Source organism: Nuphar pumila, chromosome 12 (assembly GCF_984573655.1).
Source record: "Nuphar pumila chromosome 12, dmNupPumi1.hap1.1, whole genome shotgun sequence".
Classification (NCBI taxonomy): domain Eukaryota; kingdom Viridiplantae; phylum Streptophyta; class Magnoliopsida; order Nymphaeales; family Nymphaeaceae; genus Nuphar; species Nuphar pumila.
The window spans coordinates 32,138,066-32,165,075 of record NC_143260.1 but is presented as its reverse complement, the minus strand read 5'-3'; the positions used below and the strand labels follow the sequence as shown (position 1 = coordinate 32,165,075).

The following is a 27,010-nucleotide window of genomic DNA, read 5'->3' as shown; positions in this document are numbered from 1 at the left end:
TAAAGTCATATACAATTATAATACTAAATCTTAATACAATCCAAAGAATTTATGTGGTTATCTTGATTTTTCGTTATGATTTTAGAAGTCGTTAAAAGCCCAACCTTTATTCAATATAATGAGTTAACATGAAACATGTTTTTAAATAAAGATGTGTTTAGTTAAGGTGCTCCCCCCTTCATCACAGGTTTGACTTGAAATCTGATTGGGTTACTCCAGTGTGAATTTGTAAATTTAATCTGTTCTTAATAAACAGGTAGGGGATCTGCCTAACCCCAACTTTTTATGTGGAAAAAAAAAGTTTTGGAAGTGAGACCAACCAGGGCTCCGGTTGTTAGGTAGAAACAGTTAGTGCACGTCACCTTGTGTTGGGATGTTGCAAGTTCAAAACCCATAATGTATTGCCTCTCTCTCTCTCTCTCTCTCTCTCTCTCTCGTTTAATTTTGCAGTCATGCTTTGCTTTTCACCCTAAAAGTGCAAGGAGATAGGTTGGAAAGAAATCGAGAATGAGAAGTGAGAAACTATTAACTCAATCTCCTTTTGCTTTCTTGTTTTCATGGTAAATCCAGATGAAACGCTCGAAGACCGACATATCACCATCCAGTTCACGTCCACAATCCATGAATCCAAAGATAGCGTATTGATTTATTAGAAACACACACTACTCCAATAACTCTCTCTCTCTCTCTCTCTCTCTCTCATGGACATCGTGAACTTCTTCCAGGACCTCCATAATAAAAGTGATATCCAAGAAACCCTCGAGTGAAACCGCCGTCCAACAGATCGTAGCAGAAAGGATTAGACGCATAGCGTTCGAGAGGTGCTGGAGGGCTCACATGCTCCCCGCGAGCATTAACGTACTCAACACGATTAAATTTGGCTGCTCTGGCTCCAGTGTGTCTTCCCGGCAATACCCCACTGCCCATTTGAGTGCTTGAGAAAGGGGGTGCATAAATTTGACGACCTCCGTAGACCTCTCCTCCCCAATCTGCTGAATCAGCACCCTCAGCCAAGTGTGGGACAACCCCGCCTGGAAAATATCCTATTACTTCCTGATCGAGCTTGACAATCCAGTCTCCATCCGGGTCCTGTGAAAGGAGGGGAAAAGGCCATGAGGTGACAATGATGCTCTCTCTCTCTCTCTCTCTCTCTCTGTCTTAGTGGGGAGGTGTTTGTATGGGTGACAACGGCAGCGGTTAAGTTCGGACCCAGGTGAAATCAGACTTAAAGCAGATTTTCAGGTATGTGGGGTTCAGACTTAAGTTTAATCGGGTCTACTTAAGAAAAACAATACCCAGACCCGATAAAAACTACATAACCAAAAATGGGTCACACCCAGTAAAACAGCATTTTTTATCTTTTTTGCATTGAAAAATTATTGGTCTTAATCAAACTCTGGTCTGGTCAAGTCTGAGTCTGGTATAAAATTTCACAAACTATACCGTGGTCCATGTATTAATCAGACCTTCAGATCCAACCAGGGTCTTAATCGGGTATTCTTGTTTGTCACCATACCCGAACCCTATTGGGTTTGGATAGGGTTTGGTCTGGGTCGGGTCCAGGTAAACCACAAAAATGAAAATTGCGCATTAAGCATTGGATCACTATCCATCAGGTCTTGGGGCCCATACTTGACATGCCATGTCCACAAGATGGGACATCACATGTAGGGGTGGCAATCGGGTCGGGTTGGCGGGTTGGCGTGTCAGCATACCTCAACCCGAACCCGACCCGTTTATTAAACGGGTCGGCTGTGGCAAACACGAACCCGACTCGTTTAATAAACGGGTAACCCGACACGACCCGCCAACCCATTTAATAAATGGGTTGGGTCGGGTAAACAGGTTTTCAGGTTCGCAGGTCAGGTTGGCGGGTCGGGTTGGCGGGTTGATGGATCGGGTTGGCAGGTAGGCAGGTTGGCGGGTCGGGTTGGCGGTTTGACGGGTCGGGTTGGCGGGTTGGGAGCCGGGTTGGCGGGTCGACCCACCCGCCTAACCCGTTTATTAAACGGGTTGTCGGGTTGGCATACCCCCAACCCGAACCCAACCTGTTTAATAAACGGGTTACACGGGTCGACCCGTTTATTAAACGGGTTGGCTTAAGCCCAACCCGAACCCGCCTAAGAGGCGGGTTGGCGGGTCGGGTTGGCGGGTCGTGTCAGAAATTGCCACCCCTAATCACATGCTTAATGCACTAATATTTGTGCAATGATATTATTGCACATGATTTTTTCACCCTCAGAAGTTGGGAGAAGATAAGTGCCTCGGACTTTTTCTCTCAACTCACGCACTGGAGATTGAAAAATACGAGTATTTATTGTACCTTAATTATAGAAAAATACTTTAGTTTTTCATCACCACGCCTGGTAGGATCCAAGGCATAGCCTGTTGGAATGCTATTGCTCGTATGTACAAAGTTGCAATTTTCAGTGTCGTCGTAGCACTTAACAGTATTATAGCTGTCATTCTGTGACACATTAAACAGAAAAAAAAAAGTTTAAAACGGCAGCACACTACAAGGAAACATGAAAGTAATAACGGATTTTGACTGTCGCTGTTGGAAGTTGTAAATCAGCGACAGTCAAGACCTCCGCTATATAGTCCATCCATAAGTAAATACACATATATATGAAAAGCATTTGGAACTAAGGAAGATAAGAAACTAGTGAAATAGAAATCATAGGTGCAGGTTGTATCATCTCAATCTAACGAAATGGATGTGTTCAACATAGTTTGTTTGCTAAGGATCAAGCATTTGATGGTGCTTTTTCTTCTGTAAACTTTGTGATCTTTTGAGTTATGAATATTTGAAACATTGTGGGCCATTGAATTTTCGGACCCCTTTAAAAACCTAATTACTTGTCATTCTCACATGATTCAAAATAAGTTTTCTAGTAAACAAACCATGTAGATCACATCTGTAACATTTGATCAACAAAAAATTAAAAACTTTGAAGAAAAGAGTGATTTTTACTTATTAGTTTCTTACCTTCATCAGTAGCCATTATTTACCCATATATATATATATATATATATATATATATATATATATATATATATATATATATATATATATATATATATATATATATTAAAGTCTATAGCTTTTGACCAATTTCTCATAAATAGCTTTTTTTTTAAGGCAAGCCGGGTTAGGCAGACCCCATCAGTTACTATTCAAACTACCACTAGGGTTCGAACCTTAAACATCCCACCAGAAGGAGACCTGCACTGGCAGCTCCTACCACCCCCTCACATTGGTGTTTCTCTTAAATAGCTTTTCTATTTAAGCAATGATTATATTTATCCATGGCAAGGATTATTATCGTATTTGGCATGCTTTATCAAGCCACATGCCATTAAGGGGTGTCAATGGGTGAGGTTTGGTTCCGACATAGGTGGAACCAGACTTGGACCCAATTTTGGGTATGGTACTGGGTCCAATATAAGAGAAACCATACCCAGACCCAATAAGAACTACATGAACCAGACCCGGACCATACCTGATAAATATTTTTTTATTATTTTTACATTGAAAAATAGTGGGTCTTAATTGGAACTCGGGTTAGACCTGGGTCTAGTATAAAATTTTACAAACTATACCTGAATCCATGTATTAATCAAACCTTTGGGTCTAGACCTGAGTCATAATCAGGTCTTCTTATTTATCGCCATACTCGACCCTTTGCATCCCTAATGACATCTGGCTGGCTTGTAGGCCGTTCACATGGTAAGGCCTATGTCCGGTTCAGGCAACCCTAGTCTCTAGACTTGTCATACTTATACAAAACTAAAGTAAAATAAGAATTAAAAAATAATAGAATTGGACTCTAAATCAACTCAGTCAAGCTCAAAATGGCTCATTTCCAAAATAAATATATAGTTCTAAAGCTGTGAACAAACCTGATTCGAACTCTTATTGATAAACAACAAATAGTTTTTTCTTGTGAAAAAAACATCTACACTACTATATTACTAGTTAACGAGCCTATACGAGCAGAGCCAATCCAAACATTTGTTGTGTAGGCTTGTCTTGCCGAGAACTTATTCTATGGGTTTGAAGGAGCTCTTCACGAGTCGAGTCAAGAACTATCAACAGTTTGTCTCTAAAGAATACCAATGTTTAAAACAAATGTATGCTTACCGTGTAATATGTGAACATATGCGGCCTTAAGTCTCCAAACCGATGCGGGTAAACCTTGCGATTCAAAATCACAGAATAATACAGTTATCCCACCTTCAACTATTAGAAATAATGTTGTGCAGTTCTTGATATAAGAATTGATAAGTGATGGATTTAGTTTAGAGTAAAACGAGAGTAATTTACGTATAGTCCTTACCATCCATCCAAATTCCACTGTACTGTATGCACCATCATCAGGTCCACCCTTCAGCCATATTTGGGCAAGGCTCATATCTGATGTTTCGAATTCGAGTTTCGGTTGCCAAATACCAATATAAGCCATGGCTCCATAATGTTCTCTGTCTTTGCTACGCACAGTAGCATACTGCCACACGTACATAAAAGCCATCATCAAATAGTTATTTAATCATTATTGATATTTATTGCGGTAAAACTTTGGTTCAGATGGTGCATCCAAACAGGCCCTTAATACCATCGCTGCAACAAATGCCTTACTATATGACAGGTTCTTAATTCTTGCTTCTTCAAAAATGGGCAAGGTATTTGTTAGAACTGAATAGGTGCAACCATGATTTTCACGTGACATGCATGACCTCAAAGGTTTCGCCAACTGGGGTCCTGCCATTAGGACGTAGGCAATTGGGTCCCTTGACTGATTTTTTTTTCTCAAAAAAAAAAATAAAATAAAATTGGGGGGTCTCCCTTGGCATAGCGAAGAAAACAAAAAAAAGGAAAAAGAAAAACACTTGGTAGACATCTCTCACCACATGCCCATTATTCTGCTGGAGTGACCTTGTAGAGTTGCCAAAGAAATGACGAGGAGGGTGTTCAATTTTATCAGGGATTTCATGCAAGGAGGAGTTCTTGTTGCACCTGAAAATGGGGATAGTCCCATCTGGACAACCTCCATTTTTTCGCCAAGAATAAAGTGCAGTATCATATAAATCATCGTCCTCTTTCTCCTTCACGACCTCTGGAAATGTCTGCATATTGTGTCATATGTAAAGTATCAAAATCTTCTGACTACCTCATGGATTTTAGCAACGAGAGGCTTACCAATGTGCGGTTGATGATGATGGGCAGAAAAAACCGAAAATGACAACTTTTCAAACCTTATTAAATTTATAATATATTCATGATTTTTTTTTTCACAATGAAATGATATTGATAGCTGATACATCTAACTGGCATGTAAACAGTGGCAATATGTGTCCTAGATTTGTGGGTTTTTTAATCAAATCAGATTGAATACAATATCTAGTTTCTTTACTTATGAGAAAGACTGATTCAAGAAGTTGAATGTAATAATAAAATACTTTGGCAGATATTTGAAAATAGGCGATTAGTTGGCCTTTATTATTGAAGTCAAATGAAAAACGTTTAATATGAAATGCATAACCGTACACCGAGATTTTCATAGTTTTTTTTTTTTCCACCATACGGATGGTATCTAGATGCTTCGTTTTATAGAAATAGACTCTTATATAATCCAATTAAGACGTATAGGAATGATCTTTTATGGCTTAAAAACCAATGGCTCAGAATTTTCATAAATATTGAAGCATACAAAATCACATTTCTTGATCCAACAGTCGCCACGCTGAAGGCATCTACAGAGTTAGATTTGCAAAAAAAAAAAAACTACGAAAAACTCGGTTCAGTCTAGTTCACATATCTTGCTGGTTAACATATTACAGTTTTCTTTGTAAATAAATGAACAGTTTGCCATCCTTTTTCGAAATCAAATTAAAAAACATTTATTATGAAGAGCTGCACCTTGATTTTGTAATTTTTCCGGTCTACATTTCTTAAACCAGGTTGGTCGTAGATGTCCACACAATCTATTAAATCACCTTCTTCAGTCTGCAAAAAAAAAAAGTTGGACTTCAGACAAAGAAAAGAAAAACCAACAACGATGGAGATGTTTCTTACTTTTGGCATCATTCCTTGTATTGGTCAAATATGCCAATTCACTACACAAAATATGCTAAACATAGCTAATTCACTACTCAAAATATGCCAAACATGATCAATTGATTTTTTTTCTCTTGAAGATTTTATCTTTTTTAGCGTAACAAATTAAATACCTTGGTTATGTAATTGTCGGCTGAAAAAAATAAAGCGCCAGGTAAGTTGTCAAGTAGAAAAATCAAGTGCAATGTAAGTTGTGTAAAACATCATATATGCCTAAATTGTTTGGCGTCAAAGGGCAAGAGTGAGGTAAACAGTAAATTAATTGGCCATATTCATTATATTTTCTAACTTGCGGTTAACAATGATAATGTCGAATATCTGAGGATATCCGAATATCCATTTTGTCAATTTCAATATAGCCAAAATCGGATCAATTAATAATTAGATTTAAATGAAGTATAAAAAAAATTGTTTGTATCCAAATCTGAGAAACATCTGAATCCAACTAACATTCAAATCCAAATATTGAATTTTAAGCAAGTCGGATTCAGATTCGGTTTTGGTATATCTTCATTAAACCAAATCTGAAACGAAATCTCGTTATGCTAGATTCAATTGATGTCACAAACTTGTTTCACGAATGATATCACATTCAAACAAACAAAAAAGACATAAAACAATGTCACAAATCATGGAACCGGAATTTGCTTTTTGAGGGGGGAGGGAGGAGGAGGATATACTAAAATTTTGCTTTTTGGTTAAATCTAAAAAATAATTACATATATATAATAATGCAAAATAAAAAATAGAGAACATGATTAAAAAGCTAGTTTATATCTCGATATTTTGCTATATATTTGAAATATCATGATCTTTGGATTTTTATATGGTTCTATATGTAAAATCATGTTTCAAAATATCACTAGTATTTTGTGGCTATGATTCCAACTTAGTTATCTTTCCCTGTTTATATGGGTTAAGACAGTTGACCTGCTCGATTGTTTGGGCCTATTTTGAAATATGATGCGGATAAGCTTAAGTGGGAATTCAGACCTGGTCTAAACGCTTTATCAGAGATTCTAACAGAACTAAGCTAATAACTGAGATGCTCCAAGCCAGACAATCGCCCATGACCTTTGGCCCACCAACTTTCACAACTTTCACATGGACAAGGCACGTTTGGATGCAGGGAAATGCAAGGAAAAAATTGGAAAGGATAATGACAATTTTTCCATCCTAATCAAAAGTTTGAAATAAAAAAATTCTGTTTTCCTAATTTTGACAGGAGAAACTTCTCCATCTCATAGATGGAAAAAAAATTCTTATGAAATATTTTCAGTTTAGAAAGTAAACCCTCGCCCTAATCAAACATTTTTTCCAACCTAGTATTCTCATGTCACTCAGACAAGAAAAATCTTTTCATAAAAAAAACATACACAAAAATTAAGGAAATTTTATCATCCAAAAGTAAGGTCGTTATCGAAAATCTATCAAAAAATTTCCTTTCTTATGAGATTTTTTTCTCACTTCCCAACTTACCCAAAGAAAATAACATCTTTTATTTTTTCTTTTTCTAAAATGATGATTATGAAATATAAAACTGAAAAAGCTAACCTCGATTGTCTTGACTGGAGGCGCTTTGGGATCACAATAACGTTTTCTAGTAATAGGTGCAGCTCCCTCTCCAAACAACACACGATCAAAGGCCAAAATAATCAAAAGAAGTGCTACTCTTGAAGCCATTCTGCACCCTCAAAGCAGTCGCTCGCTCGACTACAGAAAGTGTCTCTTAGCCGAGGGAGATTGCTATCTATATATCCGAGATGAAGCGTATCCAATTCTAAATTCAAAAATGGTAACGCATGCTGTCAATTCAGATTATAATTGACAGGGAATCAAAAAAATATTATTTGATTACCAATCAATGACCTGTCTAAAATATTGTGTTTCCTTTTTTTGTTACAGATAATCCATGGGGAAGATACAAAAATATATGAATACTAAAAATAAAAATAGTTTTCACAAAGGGGAAAATTTTATATGGTTCGTAGTTGCTGAAATAGGCCTTCTACAGTTCTACCAAGGTAATAAATCCCATACTTTGAGCTGCTTGAGCTTTCTTCGTTGATTTATAATTCATATTTAAATCTGCTTTGGTTTGGCGCATATGATATAGTTTATTATACTATGATGGTCGAACGTTAAGCTTTGGTCAAGGATGTAGATTTTGCATTGTGTCATAGAACTGTAGATTGAACCTTTCACCAGTTTAAGAACGTAGTATATATGTTGTAAACTTCGCAGTTTTTTTCAGGAAATGGTTTTTCCAAGGGCCTGTTTGGATTCGGGGAATTGTGTAGAATTTAATTCTGGGAATTGAATTCCAGGAATTGAATTCTAAGGATTCCAATTACATTGCCTGGATTACTATAGTGAAGTGGAATTGAAATCCCATTCTTTTGTTTGGATATAGTTATGGAAGTGAAATCCAATTCCAAGTTTAGCTTTTGGAGTCAAACACGATCCAACATTTATCTAGATATTTGTGATAAAAAAAGTTAGAGAATACCTTTGCCTTTCCAAGCTGATTAAAAAAGTTGTGATCAAAGAAAGCAGATATTTATTTTTCACAATTCATCTCAAGTTAAACTTAAAAAATACATTTGTCTTTCCAAACTGATCAAAAAAGTTTATGATCAAAGAAAGTGGATATTTATTCTTCACATTCATTTTATGTAGTGCCTTATAGTCGACGCACAGACACTTTGACCCATCGTGCTTTGCCTGAATGAGCACGGGCATTTCAAAGAGAGCTTTGAATGGTTTGATGGTCTCTGTTTCGAGCTTGCCATCCAATTGCTTGCGTAAATCTTGTAGATCGGGAATCGTCATACAATATAGAGTCATTAAGGGTGATCATACACTCAGTACTAGCTCAGTCTGGTAGTCTACCTCATGCCTCAGAGCTAGCTTCTTCGATAGTTTGGTGGGTATAACATCATCGAACTCCTTCAATGCAGGCACTAGGACCCTTGGGCCATCAATGAGTTCGCCCGCTTTATATGTTGCATAGATTGTGATCAGAAAAGTCTCATCATCATCACCACTTTTCGTGTCTCTCTTCGACTGGAGAGCAGATGCCAAGCACTCACGAGGCTTCACTGTCGATATCATGGTAACCATGTAGGGTTAATTCTCACCGTCAAAGCTGAGAGAATTATGGTGAGGCATCGACACTACCTTGTTGCTTCTCAAAAAATTTGTCTCAATGATGACTTTAAAATTATTTATAGGTGCAACTGACATTGTGATCTTTCCTAACCAGTTATGAATCAACATTGGTGCATCACGAACAACACCGTAGATGACCCTTGCTTTAAAGTTAACTTATTTCATGCAGCTCTTCTTTTTTCACTATAATCTCAATCATTCTATTTTTTCACACGAGATAAAGATGTGCATAGCACCCATGTCTACCAATGCCTTTCTGAGTCTTGCGTTGAGTAGAAGTTCCAAGTACATAAGTTCTTTGCATGCAAGTGATTTTGTAATAGATGTCATCTTCAATGCATTCATCATCTACAATGTCCCAACAGTTGGCGCCTCTGCAAGTTGATAAACTTTCTCACTTTGAACAACATTTGCAGCTAGGGGCGAGCGATTATCTTCATTCTTTTGACCGTGGTAAATGTTGGGACACGTATCGACACAATAATCACTATGGTAGATATGACAATCACAATGACAATAGTTGTCACCCTGAAAGTTATTCTCATTCTGATTATTGTTATTATTTTGATCATCTTGTCAGCCCTGATTCTGCTAGTTCTCATGGCCAACATTTTGTGTGTTATCATTCCTTCGATTAGCCCTTCAGTTATTGTTGTTAGGGTCATTTTCATGTTTACCTTAAAATCTCATATTTTTTTATCAAGCTCGGTAAGCTTCTCTGCAATAGCAAGCATTGCAATGAGAGTTGGAGGATCATGTCAAATGAGTTTTGTGGTTGCTCACTCATGCAATCCATGGTTAAAGTAGAACAATTGATTTACATCACCCATATCCTCGATGTTTGACATTATCGAGGAAAATGCCTTAATATAGTCATAAACTGACCATGTCTGCTTCAATGCTAGGAACCTATTGCGAATCAATTTTTCTTTATTGTTGGGCAAAAAGAAGTTGCATAGCTCTTTCTTAATGTCCTTCCATGATACTATTGCTACCAGCCCAAGTCGAAGGACGCCTAAGCAACGTATCCACCAAAGAGTCACTTTATCTGTAAAGTATAGTATTACGGCGCGTAACCTGTTTGTGCCTTCATCTATCCTAGCAACATCAAAATACTACTCCATCTGGTAAATAAAGTTCTTGACGTCTTTTGAGTTTTGAGTTCCTCTATACTTTGCAGAATTAAGTAGATTGATATGCAACCTATTCTCATGCACTGCGACTTTACTAGCTGGGACAATCCTTAATTGTTACCCTAATTGATCATTCTTTTATCAAACAATATCTATTCTACAGCTATGATGTTGAACCGACCAAACAGATCATCTAATTTGGTGCCAAGGTCATCCACTGAATCCACAAATCTAGTGATAAGACTCAGTCTTTCACCCCCCTCTACTATCATCTTGATCTGTAAAAGCAGCACAAGTCTCATTGACCAACTTCTCTACGTTGGTCATTGTTTCTGTCAGTTTGGTGACATCACGCCCAATAGATGACACATGATCATCAATCTTAAACTCTTCTTCTTGAGGAACCATACTACCTGAAGGAGTCATGACATTTCTCTTCGGCACCTTTGTCAATCTTAATGTTGACAAGGCTCTGGTATCAACTTGTCACGGGCTTAGAAGTGAAAGCTCCCATGACGTAGCTTCTTGTAATTACAAATACTGAAAGCAGACCTTTTAAGCACGTAATCAACTCATAACACATGTGCAGGAGAAAAAACAAGAGTGCTTGCATGCACAAGCACAAAGAGAGGAAGGATGCAAGGAAGCATAAATTTTTGTTTTTAACAACTTGTGAATAGAGTACATAAAGAGGGAAAGAGAGGGGCCAAATACATGGTGTTCTTAAGCCAGAAAGCCATATATAGCAATAGAGAATACCAAGAGGTATATACATCAAAGACAAAAAGGTGAAAACATGGTGGTCCAAAATACATACTTTCATATTACATAAACAAAAACAAAATAACCAAGTTTATGAATAATTAAGTATTAAATAACTAAGTTTTTTAAAAACATATTATATAAAACATCAATAATCATAATTATCATCTTCTTCTTCTTCTCCTTCTCCTCCTCCTTCGACATCCACGTCATTTTCATGATATGTAGAGCTTTCATCATCTACCTCCTGTATTTCTTCCACATTAATCCATTGAATGATTTTTATATTCAAAAGAGTAATTATTTCTTTTTTAATCCATACATCAAATTCTTTAAAATATTTTAAATTGATGAGATCAAATTCTCTTCGTGTCTTCTTGATGATAACTTTTGGATTTGCCTAAAAATATGACATAAAAAATTAAAATTAGATGAGTTTTCAATGAAATAAAAAAAACTTTAAATAAACATGAAAATAACAAATAACTTTATAATTTTATATACCTTTACGATAATCGTAAGTTGTAGAAAAGGAAGACAAAGTCATCGAGCCTTTTGTGATTTAATATATTTATTCTTTTGTATGGATTTGCTTAAAGATACTCTAGTTTTTCTCGCATCCACTTGTAATACATGTTTAGCTAAGAATGTGAATAATAAAAGCTCTTAAATTTAGAACATCACTTTCAGAGCTATCCACATGTCTGAAAAAAAAACAAGAAAATGAGAAATCCTAATAGATATAATCATACAAAACATCATAACTAAATAACAATTTGAATTAAAATTAAAATCATGGATGCATTGTTACATGGTTTCGCATTGCTGCATGTCTCCCAATATCATACAATACTTTATCATATGCTTTCATTTCCTTATAAATTTGATCTTGAATGCTATAATCAGGGTTCAACCTTTTGATGCAATTCAAAAGTCTCTTGTTGACTTTTATATTTATTTATTTTAAACATAGGGGTGTATCTAAATTTATGTCACCTGGGTATGGGTATGGGTGTAATTTGAGTGCCCTATTGTCATGTTTAATCCTCTTATAACATCTTCCTAAAAAAAACTCAATAAGAAGCAAAGAATAGAGATTTTTTTACCTTACCATACTTTATTGAGTTGGAAAATGGTGAAAATGCACTCTTACTTGAGAAAATCACAAAAATCTTCTTCCTTACGCATTGATTGACCTCTAAATCAATCTCATGGCTCCTAGGGCACGTGAGTTCCCTCTTAACAACCTCTAGACAAATGAAGAAGTTGGCCATAAAGAGGACTTTAAAACTCAAAACTCAAAATGTAAGTTTTGGGTCTTTTTTAAGTGCATCACACCTCTATCGGATAATATGCCCTCCATCATACGATACAAAATGATACAAAAATGTATCACAATACGAGTATGCATCATCTGTATTTTCCAAAATTAATGATATATATCATACCATAGTGTACAATACTTACAACATTGGTCTGAATGCTTAACTTTTATCTTCACTTTTATTCCCTTCTCCTTTCCCTTTCTCTTCCCCTTTCCTAATGCTCGTTTTTCTGCTTCACATTGGTTTGCATCTTTATGTCTAGTAATATGTGCTATAATGTATGATAAATTGTTGATCACATCATTCACTTGCTTTAGCTTCTTCACATTTTCCTTTTCTCTATGTTGTTTTTCATGATAAGATGAGGATTGTAGGGCATCTATAACTACATTCATTATAGAACCCTTTATTCGAGATACTGAAGATTTTTATCTTTCAATTGTTTCTAAGAGGCTTGGGTGCAATATAAACTTTTTAGAAGGTAGGGGAATTGAAATTAAAGAGAATTGGAAAAAGGTAGGTTTATGGGCTTTTGTTATTTTTTATCCTATAGTTCCAATGATCCTCTATTACAATTGATTGATGGTGCAAATATAGAACTGAGTTTCTAGAACTATTTGATCTACCTTTTTAAACTCTTTATTCTCTCAACTGTTGGGCTTGGACTTTTCTCTCTCTCAATGATAAGAATTAGCATGTACAACTAAGACAAAATTAAAATTTTATAATATATAATAACATGTTACAATACTCTTAAACAGTTTCAATTCATGACCTTTGATTATATTATTCAAGAGAATCCACTAAATGTATACCAAGCTAGAAAGAACTGCCAAAACCACAAATAGGGACCCTTCCGGGGACCTTTAATGATACTCTCAATCCACCATTTCTTCTACGAGTACCCAACTTTTAGTGAGTAAAAAGGAACCCGATAGATGGGCTCATAGATACCTTGCATCAGGTTAGAGTTTTTATAAAACATTATATCCCATGATTCAACAAGAATTTAAAGTCCAATAAAAAATGTAGTTTTAGTAAGCTCATCTATTTGATAAAATCAATTGTTGTACCTATAATTTCTCAAGCGACCCCTTTTATCATCAATAGATATGTTTGAATCAACCAAACTAACAAGGAGTTAAGACCAAACTGACAAGGAGTTAAGGATATTAATATGGAGCTCTAATATGAGATTGCAGTAAGCTTCCAAACTTAGCAAATCAGTGTGCAAGAACACTAATAAAGAACAAAAAACATGCAATTTCCATTTTAGCAAATCCCAGCAGTTATGATAATAAGTAATGTTCTTCCATAGTCAAAAGGACCAAAAATACATACCAGAATGCCAAGACCTTGAATCTATACTATACAAATCTTTTCTAAGACCATGATGTCTCGCTCTAATACTATGTCATGAAAATACCATGAATCTCGATGCACTCAAAAATAGATAAAAAAAAAATAAAAATACAATGTATTTGAATATACATTCACCATAAAAATAATAATATAACACAGACTTAAAAATAGACAATTTTATTAAGAATAAAATTCAAATGACATAAAAATATAAAATTATAAAGACAAACACTCAAAAGCCAAAAAACTATCTGTCACTCTCTCAACTCATACACTCGGGCACCCACACCTTTACAAGAAGAGGAGAGAGAAGAGAAACAAAAGAGGGAGAAGGGAGTACCCTTCTAGCCATTGGAGCTAGTTCGACGGCTAGAAATGCAGTATTTTATATATATATATATATATATATATATATATATATATATATATATATATGTATATATATATATATATAGGCATCCATCTTAACAAGCACTCTATGATCGCAATGTGAATCTTCAGCATGTTGACGCTACCTCCTTTGGGGTTCGTTGGGTCACATCGATTGTCCGCTACATGCAAGTGAGTAAGCTTCCTTGAGAGAAGTGCAAAAAATACTGCATAGGATGAGCCACCACTATGTCCACTTTCGCGAGAGAGATTCAACAGTCTCTAAGAGATCAGATCTAAATGTGCTTCAGCTCATGAAAATTTCAAACTCCTTCAAACCAGTGAAGCATGGGCGGTCGGACAAAGCTTGCACCACCTTCAACAAGTTGTCTTTGCGAGGAGATGGGAACAAAAACAGAACGCCAAATATGATATGGCGCCTCTGATTTAAATAGATTGGAAATGTATGACCTGCACATATATAAACTTCAAGAGGAGAGTTTGATGCTGGAAATGTATGATGAGAATGCTTATAAGTGAATGTCGCTGCTGATCATCGAGTAATATATGGTACTGCTTTGGTTGCATTTTTTGTAAACTTTGGCAAAGATCATTGAGGATCCCAAAGAGCTTACCCTCTAGGTTCTTTTGCGATTTGATTGAATTGTTTGTGGTTTGTTCCCACATTGTTGCAAGGATTTTTCCTTTGAATGTTTCATCTTGACCTCATTGATTTCTTTTTTTGGTTCTAGTTGGTTGAGTTACTTCGAGGGCTTTAAGAGCGAGCCTCTTGAATAGCGGATTGATCTCTGGTTATTACAACACACATTTAAGGAAATGAAGCTGCATATTTCAATTCCTACATGATAAATGCTTCTCTCTCTTAGATTATATATAAGCTAATATTTTATATTTTTATTAGCATATATCTATTACTGATGGCTTAAGCCGTCGCCAATGTTCTTTATTTTTTTCTTAATAAAATACCTTTAGTGATAGTCTAAGTTGTCAGTATTGAATAAAGGGATATTGTGATGATTAAAATTGTCGCTAAAGGTGACAACTAATAGCAATGGATAAGGATGGTAGTGGACCAGAGCGGGCGTGAGGGACAAGCTCTCCACCTCGTCATTGTCTCGAAAAAATTTCCTCCATCCCCTGTCCATCCTCGTGGCAGGCTTTGATTTTCACTTTCATCTTTGGTCTATTCCTTGTTTTATGTCTTCCATCCCTGCTTCAAATGGGGCGGGTTCGTATGAAACCTTATTTTGTCTCCATACATGATTTAAATGGTCTTTTTTAAGAGTTGCTAGAGGAAGGAGAGAGGAGAGAAAGGAAACCCATTTTTAGGATTAGGAAGTAGGAACTTAGGGTTATATATATAAGGCTTTGAAGTCGATTAAATTGTGTACCATGGTAAAGGTGCAAATTCCACTTAGACTTTGTTTGGAAACTGGCAGTTCAAGGGAGTTTATGCTTTTGGAAGTGGCAACTGCCGAACCATGGATTCAGTAGCGACCAAATCCACTTCTTAGTGCAGCTACAGAGGAGAGACAGTCTCATTTTTCTCTTTTGTCTCCCAAATGCCAGACCCGAACCGATATTGGTTTGCATCCAAAATATCATGGGGTTGGGTTGGGTCTTAGGTATTGTAAGTGAAGACTCGAACCTAACAGACCCAACCCAATTATGTACCTGAATCCAAATGGTTTTTAATATTATAAAATTAAATCAACGTGACTATGTACGCAAACCTGCTTTGTAACCGAACCAAAATCGAGCTGTATCCAAACTCACTTCATACTCATTGAATTTGACACATTTTGAATATGATAGATCATCGATTTCTTTGTTTCGACTTAAAATGTTTGGTTGGCATGGATATATTTTTTTATATTCAAATTTTGACATTATTTATAATAGTTAATAAGTTTTTAATTTGTTATAAGATAATATTCTTAATAACAGTTGAATCCATTAATTTTTAGATTTTTTATTGGTGGGTAATTAGGTAGAACACCAATCTAGACCCGAGTTGAAACCCGATCCCACTAAGACCTGAACTGTTAATACCAAACCCGAAGCTATATTTGGTGTACATTTTTCGGCATACCTAGACCCAAACCTGACCCTAATAAAAATGGGTCCACTAAAGACCTGACCCAACGCACACCTGAACCCGTTAACCTATATGTTTCACAGTTTCTAACTGTACCTGAACCAGAATTACATTGGGTTGGGTTTTGGGTCTTTCTTTTGGACTCGATTCACAATTGGTTCTAACAAGACTCAACCTGGTTACATCTCTAACTATAATACTCTGGAGTATATAAAAGTAAACTCGATTCCAATTGATATTGAATGGTATTTTAAAACCCTTGAGGTCCCCCTGTCCACCAGAGAGTATACCCAGCTCTCTCTCTCTCTCTCTCTCTCTCTCTCTCTCTCTCTCTCTCTCTCTCTCTCTCTCTCTCTCATGGGTTCGATCTTCCTAGTATTTTATTATCATTCTAGCACAGTTTCAAGCAACACATATGCTGCTACTAAAGTCTTCACCATCTAACACCATCAACCCATCATTCGTTTTCACCCATAGGAAGCAAAAAATGGACAAATAGACCTTCACCATTTACGACTTCTGCCTCTCTATCGCTGGAAGAAGGAAGATGGACATTTGGGGTACTCAAGTTTCGTCACCATCATGTGAGTTCTTCCACTTCTTCTTTTTAGTTAACATGAACCAAGCACTGTGAAGGGAGACTACTCAACCAGGAATAGAATTCAACGGCTAGGTGTGGACTCCCTATTTGGTTCTTCCTTTGCTTGAGTGCTGAATCAATAAACCACCAATTTTTCTCTTGTCCTGTTGCAGGAAACCTATGGGGTGTGGTTAAGTCTAGGAGGCCCCTCCAACACTTTCATGGTGTGACCATCAAAGATTTGAGACGAGGTGGATGAATACAATACATGCTGGAAATCGAGGTTCCATGCTGTGACATAGAAGTTATGGCAAATCAGAAATCGGGTGGCACATATGGGCTGGAGCCCACAGCAGAGCGACAATTGAGGTTTTGGAATGCTTGATGTCAAAACTTCCTTAGGCATAAGTGGCCAGCTGAGACGGTTGAATAGAGCAACAAAAAAGGGACGAATCTCCATGGCATTTCTCATCAAAACCAACACATACACACTACACACACAAAAAAAAAAAAAAACTAGTCAATCTAATGATGCCTAAACAAGAACTTGAACACATCACTAAGTGATATGATGCCCTCGACACGGTTGCTGCCAGCCTCAACAATGATGACTCGTCGAACTCCTGAGAAAGACAGTGAAAGAAGTTATTATATGATCCCTTTAAAACAAGTAAAAAATGCTACCACATATGAATACCAGGACGAGCCAAGCACTCCATAATTTTCTGAAGGGAGTCTGTCCGCAGACACATCTGGCATCTCTGACCCAACTGATAGGGAGAATTCACATATTGCCCTGATTGAAGTGCCTAAAAAAAATCCACAAAAACAAACTGAGGTTTGAAAATGGAAATCAGCTTAATTATCAAATTATACTTAAGAAAAAGAGCCATGCACTACTGTGCAACACCATATCTACAACTTGCTTTTTCTTGATTCTCAAATTTATTTATTTACACCTTATCAGGAGAAAGACAAAGGGATGAATAAAGTAATTAATTAATAAATACTAAATAGCAGCTACCTGTTGGATAGTCATTTCATCAGGGTGAATATGTGCATAAGCTTCATCTTTTGCCAAGGCTGTGATATCACTGTGAAAAAAAACAAATATTATTTTTTCCATATCATACATGGAGAAGACGCAGCTCGGGGTACGGAGACTTAGTCACCGTCCTCAGGGGTGTCAAATGCCGTAGCTAGGACTCTCATCCCCCAAGGCCTATGCTGGACTTCAGCTTATGCAAGGGGGAAAAGACAAATATCATTTCTGGATGCCAACAAAACAAGGCATTTATTTATGGTCCACCCATAGAATATTTCAATATCAAATATCAAGGAAAACAAGTATGTGCAGCTGAAATGAAAGATTGCACAGATGGTAAAAGATAGTGTTACCTTCTAGAATATATATTAACAAGACAATTGTTATCATCCACTATAGGTATTGAACTAACTTCAGCTGCAAAATGGCAAAGATTACATAGATAAACTTTTACAGTTGTTAAAAATGGCAGAGAAATTAAGAAAAACAAAAAAGAAAAGACTTATATATACAAAAAATGGCATGTGAAAAACACGTAGAAGAGGAACGTATAACTGCAAATACCAGTGTCTATATTTTAAAGTGGGTGGGTGTTCATACACGTGTGTATGAATCTTTTGCAATAACAACATAATATCTATATATATTACCTTGGAGTAACAAAGAAAGTGCAGAACTTAGTGATGCATTTGCTTTTAGTGTAACTAAATGACGCTCATTTGATCCACCAATTCTTGGAGCCCATGTACCCAACTCCATGGTGTAAATTGGCCATTGTAAAATTGACGGTGAACTAGAAAGGTACCTACATATATCTGAAATTTTTTCAGCAGTAAATGTCAACCACAATGTAAAGTCTAATATATTATAATAATAAAAGAAAAGAAGTAAGAAATTACATTTTAGAATTTCTGAAAGGGTTGCAAAACATAGTGGATGAGAATAGCCATTTTCTGAATAGATTATGGGAACCATGGAGACTTTGTTCCTTAAAATCTTTAAAGCTACATCCATCAAAGTATCATCAGGACCCGCCTGCAAATACCCAACCACTCCTTAGAAGGAAGTTTCATACGTATATATCATAGTCACCAATATCAATGATATTTTTAAATTATCATGTTTAAATAAGAGAGATACTAATAAGGGAACAATGTTATGCAATTTTCACAAAAAAGGAGTCAGCATAGCATCCAAATTCTAAAAATTTTATTATAATCCCTATATAGTTAGAATTGTTCGAATATTTGTTCTACGCCCTAGAGTTGCACGAATGATGCTAATAAGGTAACAAGAAAGTCATGAAACAATCTTTTTGTGACATAAATAATAGATAAACTAATCTATATGTTATAGAACATGACCATGAGTTATGCACTATATTAGACATAAGAGAAAGAGTAGGCAAGATACATAATCATATAAACACAATTCATGGATAACATAACTAGCACTTTGTTTTGAACTAAACTGCATAAGGAGGCATGTAATGCTCAATGCCTAGAGAATATCTTTTCAATGGTGAAATTGCATAATAAGCAAGCCAAACAAAGGCACCACACAGTTCTAGGGAAACTAACAATACAAGCTACTATACGATAGAAAATACTTTTTGGTATTGCAAAATAACACATAAAGATACGCCATGGCAAAAGAAATTTTCATATGACCAACTTGTTACACAATAATGAAGACAATTTTTGGGAGAAGGACAATATGCCTTTATGCAAAACGAGCATCACATAATACCACGGGAACAAAAAACTCTCACATGAACAAGTGTGCGTTGAACGGACTGTCTGAGGAGTTGACACTTCTCTTGCTTCCAAGCAGTTATTGTATGTCTCTTGAGCTCTTCCTCTGTTAGTATTGACCCATGATTTTTGAGCTGCATCAAGAAAATGTTAGAGAGGATTCCAACAAAACAAAACCAACAAACTTTAAAAATTGAAGCAACAAAACTAAACAATTTATGGGTTTCTTCCATTATTACTACCATCAAGTACACAATGCATAAATTATGATATCAATTTGTGTGACATTTCTGATATGTTGTCATACAACAAGCTCAAAACATCTTAGACAACATACAATTTAATTAGTTTTTTTTTCATTTGAAATTTTTACACTGACATGTTCAAATTTAACACATCCACCTTAATAGACAAACTTAAATTATATGCACCCTCTTTTCCACCCAATTGCCTAAAGTTAAGGATTGAGTATTTTTATGTTGGTATTTTTTTGTGTTTGTATTCTTATGCGTAAGTAGGCTGCTTTGATTATTTATACAAGGTTTAAGTAATTTATCCTTAATATGTAATTATGTATGTAGAGTGGTATTTCTGCCAATGGATGATATTAGTTGGTATAAAGAAGAGGACATTACGACCCACATATTTTCACCTTCCCCTTTCTCTCTATATTATGCATATTCTCGAAGTCTCCTCCTTGCTCTAATGTAATGTAGGACTTTCACATGGTATCCAGGCAGGGAAAGGGTAAGTCTCCATTAAATCTTGACCTCCTTCTCTTTTTCTTTATTCTTTCTCCCTTTGATTCTTTTTCCCTTCCATTTTATCTTATCTTGTTCGTCCTTTCTAAGTCTATATTCTTCTTATTTCTTGGTCTTTTAATCCTTTTCTCTATTTGAATTAGATATAAAGGCATATATTGTCAGCTCCTTTCCTTTAATAAAAAAGGGAAAAAATGAAGATCAAAAAAGAAAAGGACTTGGGATTTCTACACCCAAGTCATCTCATTTTTCATATTTTGATTTGCAGGCATTTGCTCACTTCAACAACCCAAAACATGGGGTTATATTGCTGAAGAACCTCTCAATAAAATTCAATGGCTGAAAGTAAGCACCACCACATTAGAGAAACTGCTCTTACTATGATCTTTGAATTAAACTTGCAATTCAAATTTAATCCATGTTTTAAAATCAAAATTGATGTTAAATGTTAATTTAAAATTTTGATTTAAAACTTGATTTTGAGGCTTCCTTTGGATTTTTAATTTCTAATTCAAACATAAAGATTATTTTTTATTCTATTTTCAATTGTGAACTATAATTTGAATTTTTGAATCCTAATTTAATACAAGTCAGAATTTAAAATCAAAGTTGCAGTTTATTTTAAATTTGGATTTGAGTTTTTATTACAAAATCATGCTTAAATTCGAAAGTTGGTTTTCAAGTTAAGTTTAAATTTGAATTTCGACTTCAATTCTACTTCAAAAGTAGAGTTTGGATTCAAAATTTTAGTTTTCATTAAACATCTAATTTTATTTTAAATTTGATTATGTTCGATTATATTTGTAATCTTGTGTAAACAGAGGGCATTATGTCCTTTTGAACCTGATTTAAGTTGTCCTTAATATGTATATAGAGGGGTATTTATATAGATATACAACATTATTATTTATAAAAGAGAGACATTCCAAGGAAAGGGAAAGCCACACATTCTCTCTATATTCACCATATTCTCTATTTCTCTTTCTTGTGTTGAAGGGATGCACTCAAAGGTGCCTTTTTCACGACCAATACTAACCTTAAATACAAGTGCTTTTCTTACTCTAGCTTCAGAAAATTGCTTACTATTTCGTGTATGCGAAAGTTTATTTAATTTAATTGGTGGATCACATATCACATCATTATTATGATTATTTAACACAAATTTTATATTTATCTATCCCTTTAAGGAAGCATTCAAAATGGACCAAGCTGGGGGTATCAAACTAGACTTGGGCATGACATGCAATTCATGAATTCTACTAGCTCAGAAACTTTGTTAGTCCACCAAGATTTGTTATTGTGGATATAATGTTAGACAAAGTCATGTCGACACACCCGAGTTCCAAGCCAATCATAGATTCATAAGGTATTTTTGCATTCATATTGACAATACATCAATCGGTTACAATCACACCTAGTAGATTACTCTACCATGCCACAAATTTCAATTTCTAGAAACATAATACTGGTAAAGGATCTTATAAGGAAATGAATTAATTAGTTAAATAACCCAACAAACTAAATCGCTTTCCAAAGTGAAAGGATAAAAAATTTGTCATAAAAATAGAATATTCAAGAAGAAATTAGAAAATAATAACGCATGTTTACCTCTCTTAGAATTAAAATAAAATCTGATGGACTTAACACCCCCATAAATTGCCCTCGAGTGTCCCCAAGAGTTGCCACTGGAGTTCTCTGTAATATTAAACAAGAGAGAGGCATGACTATGGATAACTGGAGAAACGAAAAATTCTTAAAGTTGTATGTGTAAAAGGAGATCAACATAAATGAGGCTATATGTTTGTTTGCGTTCATACCTCTTCATAAAGGATGTGGAATGCCTGCTTCACAGACATGTTAATATCCAAAATTATCACCTAAAATATCAGAAAGAGAAATAAAAATTAGTAAAAATAAATAAATATCAAGTGATTACTACTTAAAGCTCACAAAGATGGGTGAAGCATCCATACTTTGCTTGACTGAGGCATCATATCATATGCAGTATAATCAGATAAGATATCAGATATCCAATCATGCAAGACATTTATATCAGTCTCTGACACTCTTATCTGCTGCAAAGCACCATATGATAATGTCACTATGATAATGTCACTGGTAATAACTGCAATATTCATGCATGGCATAGTTTCATTAAAGAAATAATAAACAATTAAACAAACTTACCATACGATTGAAAGTTTCATTGAACACGTCCATGTTTATTCTAGATCCAGTCCTTTCTGCACTTATTAGTGGAGGTGGTGTGATCACGATAGTGTTCACTATCTCATTGTTCCAACTGGTCTGTGGTGCATTTATGTCATGATGGCACTCCCCATCAACGTAAAATTTATACTGAAATTAAAAAAATAAAACATAAAGGGCAAAAAATTCACGCAATTCCGAGAATGTGATAAAATGGTATGACCTAAACTAAATACTGACCTGATGAATTCCAGGCATCACAGGGCAAACAACCTGGAATGATGTAGGGCACCTCTCCATTGGGAGCATCTGTATATGTCTCCACCTAACGAGGGGCAAAAAATAATCAAAAACACATCGGTGGATAAGGGGCTAGCACTCGTAACACCTCTAAGGCTATGTTTGGGAGCCTTGCAATGAGATAGAAATGTTGTTTCCCTGTTCTGCTAAAACCAGGTTAATGAAATTTCTTGGAATTGTTAAAACCATGTGTTGTTTGGGAACATTTCTTTGTCTTTTTGGAAAAATTTGAAATTTAAAGGGGTTGGTGTTGGCTCCCAAACAAGCAAGGTCATTTTTGAAGTCAAAAGCAAGGTGGGTTTCAAAGTCCAGCGTAGCCTGTTCAGGCTCAGCTTGTTTACTATTTAAGCCAGCTCGAGCAAGCCAATCTCAATCTCTAGCTAAGCTCAAGTGATCGAGCAGATCCACAAGCTGACTAGTGTAAAAACAAATTATATGAAAATGTATTGACATCAATGAGCTTTGAAACTTGAGCCTCTCTCTTACAAGTCATATGCACTAACCAATTAAAAAAAGTATTTTTCATACTAAATATTGCTTAACACTAACTGTTTTTTCCAACATAGATTTTTTTTTTTTAATGACGAGGAACCCTCGCCCAAGTGAGGAAAATCCCTCACCTCTATAAGCTATGGACAGACCATAGCTTTAGATACAACATACAATTAACCAAGATGAGATATAACATAAAATTAAAATCACAATATATACAAGCAGTATAACTGACCAAGAAGAGAAGAGAAAAGCTTACCCTGTAAAAGAGCCCGCCAAGAAGACGGTCCTCCCACCATATGGCCATACAAACTGTACAAAGACAGGTGTTGATGGCATTCTCACTCCGGTACTGCTTCCCTCTCCACTGCTTCCGGCAATCTTTTGTTTCTTTGGGGCCATCCCTCCGACAGAACACCTACTCTTTCTCTCTCTATATTTATATCTGAGAGTCAAAGAAGAAGGACAAGGCTAAGCTGAAATTTAAACAAGCTGAGTTACTGCTCATAGAAAATTTTACAAAAACGCGATCGAGTTTTCTAGTATTTGCAAACAGGTTTCGGTTGGATTGAAAATTTGAATATCAGACAGGTTTGGGTCTAAAAATTTAACTAATATCCGATACATCTGAATCTGGCTCAGAGTATATAATCGGTTTAGGTTAGAGTCAGTTTTTTGAACGAATACTGGATAAAACCAGTCTCTTGGTTATGCTGTACTGGATAAAACCAGTCTCTACACCTTATGAAATATTCGCCAAGATGGGTACCAAACTGCTTCCCTATTGTTGATATGATAAAATTTATATTTTGTGCATATATTGAGTCAGTTGAAAATAAAGAAATAAATAAATTAAACAACAAAAGAAAAGGTTCGTGAATCCTACAGATTGAAAATTGCAGAATCCTATCAGAAACAACGCCTATACCACATAATACTGAAAACAGAAAACAGTAACAAAAAGCAGAAAAGCAAGTGAAAATCACACAAATAGAGGCTTTGAGGGACAGCTTAGAACCAAAGGGGTGATGAAATATCACACCCAGAAGTTGATCCAAGTTTATTATTTGATTAAATGCTGATCTATATTTTGGCCGGTGCATCACAAGCCAATGCAACAAATATCCTCATTAGGCCTAGGGGAAATATGCCCGTGTTGTGATGCCATTGTGTGTGTGTGTGTGCATCTATATGGCATAGACCGATACTAATGAAAATGTATTACCACCATATGTACCAGTAAGCAGCCTTAATCCATTGATGAAGAAGAGTTACTTGTTTAACACAGTGATGAAATCTGGTTCGTGGAAGGACACAGTTTCCACAAAAAGCAACAAGATTAGAGAGAGTACCGTGCAATAACGAGCAAAACTGCAGAGTTGCTTCCGTATGTATGTGCGCCAACAACGAGAAAGACTGCAAACTTTGGTGATGGAAGGGAAGAAAATAAGAGCAGGAGATTGAGGGCGGGTTGTGCAAGCTGCCATGAAAGAGAAGGGAAAATAAGAGACGGAGAGTGAGGGCGGGTAGCAACTTTTGCCTTTGATCTGGTTGTAATTAATACCAAGTCCCACCACTACGTAACTACTGGTGAGTGCCTCTACTAGTGATCTGCCATATCACTTTAAGGAAAGTGATTTGGCATCCTCACCGTCCACAAATTGCATAAAAAACAGTGGCGTCCTTGTGGTATATAGCAAGGGTGAAGATGTGAAATCACTTTTTTACACGGATTACTTGATCTGCTCTACCCTACTAGCAGTCACTACTTATTTTTGGCCTAGTATCAGTTTCCTTCAATAAATAAGAAGACGCCATAGTTGCAGTTTACTATTCCTAGAAGACTGAAAGCCACTTCAATTCATATTTAACTAGTTCAAGTTGTTCTTCTCAAAAAAGAACCAGTTCAAGTTGAGCTCAACACAGGGAAGGTTGAGTGTTTAAATGAATGACAATACCGTCATTTGATCCACAAGGTTAACCACTATGATCAGCAGATTTACAGATCCTTCAAATCTTCAAATCTCTCTCTCTCTCTCTCTCTCTCTCTCTCTCTCTCTCTCTCTCTCTCTCTCTCTCTCTCTCTCTCTCTCTCTCTCACACACACACACACACACAGTTAGGCCGCAGAGTCCTGATAGAAAAAAGGGAACTTCAAACGTACAAACATGACTACAAAAAACTTGGACGAATGGACTGAGGAAAAAAGTTACCAAAGGGGGCTCCGCTTGTCTGGTAGGAGCAGCTAGTGCACGTCACTTTGTGTTGGGACGTTGCAGGTTCAAAACCCAATGGTATAGTTGTATAACTGGTAGGGGTCTGCCTAAACCCCAGATTGCCTTTGGAAAAAAAAAAAGATGAAAATATAAGAAAAAAAGAAGGAAAACGCATCCAATTCAAGAGCGGTTTCCACAAGAAGCAAAAATGACAATCTAACAAGGTTTCCGCACATAATTTAGCAATGATAAAGAAAACACAAAAGAAAAAACCCATAAAAAATCAACAAGAAAAAGAAAAAAGGAGGGACCCAAGTGGGTTAATGGACTTTTCGTTTTCCATGCATTACGATAGGAGGAGGAGGATTAATGCTTAGCATACAAACAGATGAACTCCCACGAGAGTGATGGAGTGAAGAAAGGGAACCTCTGTGAAGACACTCCTCCTCGCTCTGAAGCCTATCCACAGGGAACAAGAGCGAAGATGAGATGGTTATCACAAGGTAAAACGCTGAGTCGTGGATATGCTGCCCTTATATAGGCAAGGGGTCACCAAATGGGAATTGGGTTGGGTGGGATCGGGTGCTGGCTGGGACCCACATCATTTATGAGATTTTTTTTTATTTTTATTATTAATCTCATGGACGGACAAGATTCAAATATGTGCAATACCTCTTAGGGGAACTGTCCCAGGACATTCTTGACGTACCACTTGACTCTGAGAACAACCTAACCCCAAGAACCTTCTTCAGCACACGCACCATGCACACATGCACGTATAATCAACAAAAGACTAATTTTTTGGTATTTTAATATCAAAAAATGAATTTTGTATTAAAATAATACTTAAACTATTATAATTGCTATAAAATATTCACCGTATGAGTCGGTGTCCTTGTCTACATGTTCAAGCGAGTCCGATGGTACATAGAGGACACACCACCAAAATGACGTGTCCCGGTGACATGGTAAGAAAAAGAGGTCGACACTCATATACTCTCCTATATCTTTCTTATTCATATTTTTCTCATTGGGTCTAGACACTAGACGTTTTACAACAAAATGATGAATGGTTGCAATATGCGTTGTTCAAGGCCACCTGATACCATACTAAAATTGTTATTACTTAATTAACACTAACTGGTTTTTCCAGTCCGCACAACAAACTTTTGTTTTTCTATTTGTTTTTTGCAATTTAAAAATCCCAATGCTCAAATATAAGTGAAGAATATTTTTCTATTTAGGTTATAGATATTTAATTTATGAAATCACTACTAACCATTCTTTTTTGCGTT

General features: G+C 36.0%; 2 protein-coding genes across 2 annotated transcripts; both read right to left on the bottom strand.

The window, feature by feature from the left end:
* Positions 1–699: 699 nt before the first annotated feature.
* On the bottom strand, positions 700–7,801 carry LOC149820563 (protein neprosin-like). Its single transcript, XM_089981824.1, has 6 exons — positions 7,673–7,801; positions 5,921–6,007; positions 4,909–5,127; positions 4,341–4,508; positions 2,324–2,467; positions 700–1,089 (listed from the first exon to the last, which is right to left on the bottom strand). Exons 1-6 carry the CDS (start codon positions 7,799–7,801, stop codon positions 700–702), a joined length of 1,137 nt encoding a protein of 378 aa, XP_089837950.1.
* A 9,663-nt stretch (positions 7,802–17,464) lies between these two features.
* LOC149820562 (sucrose nonfermenting 4-like protein) lies at positions 17,465–23,901 on the bottom strand. The gene is made up of 13 exons (XM_089981823.1): positions 23,759–23,901; positions 22,948–23,032; positions 22,687–22,857; positions 22,473–22,571; positions 22,317–22,376; positions 22,108–22,194; positions 19,756–19,872; positions 18,884–19,019; positions 18,635–18,799; positions 18,338–18,401; positions 17,964–18,033; positions 17,637–17,748; positions 17,465–17,562 (listed from the first exon to the last, which is right to left on the bottom strand). The coding sequence occupies exons 1-13, from the start codon at positions 23,899–23,901 to the stop codon at positions 17,465–17,467; spliced, it is 1,407 nt and encodes a 468-aa protein (XP_089837949.1).
* Positions 23,902–27,010: the final 3,109 nt, after the last annotated feature.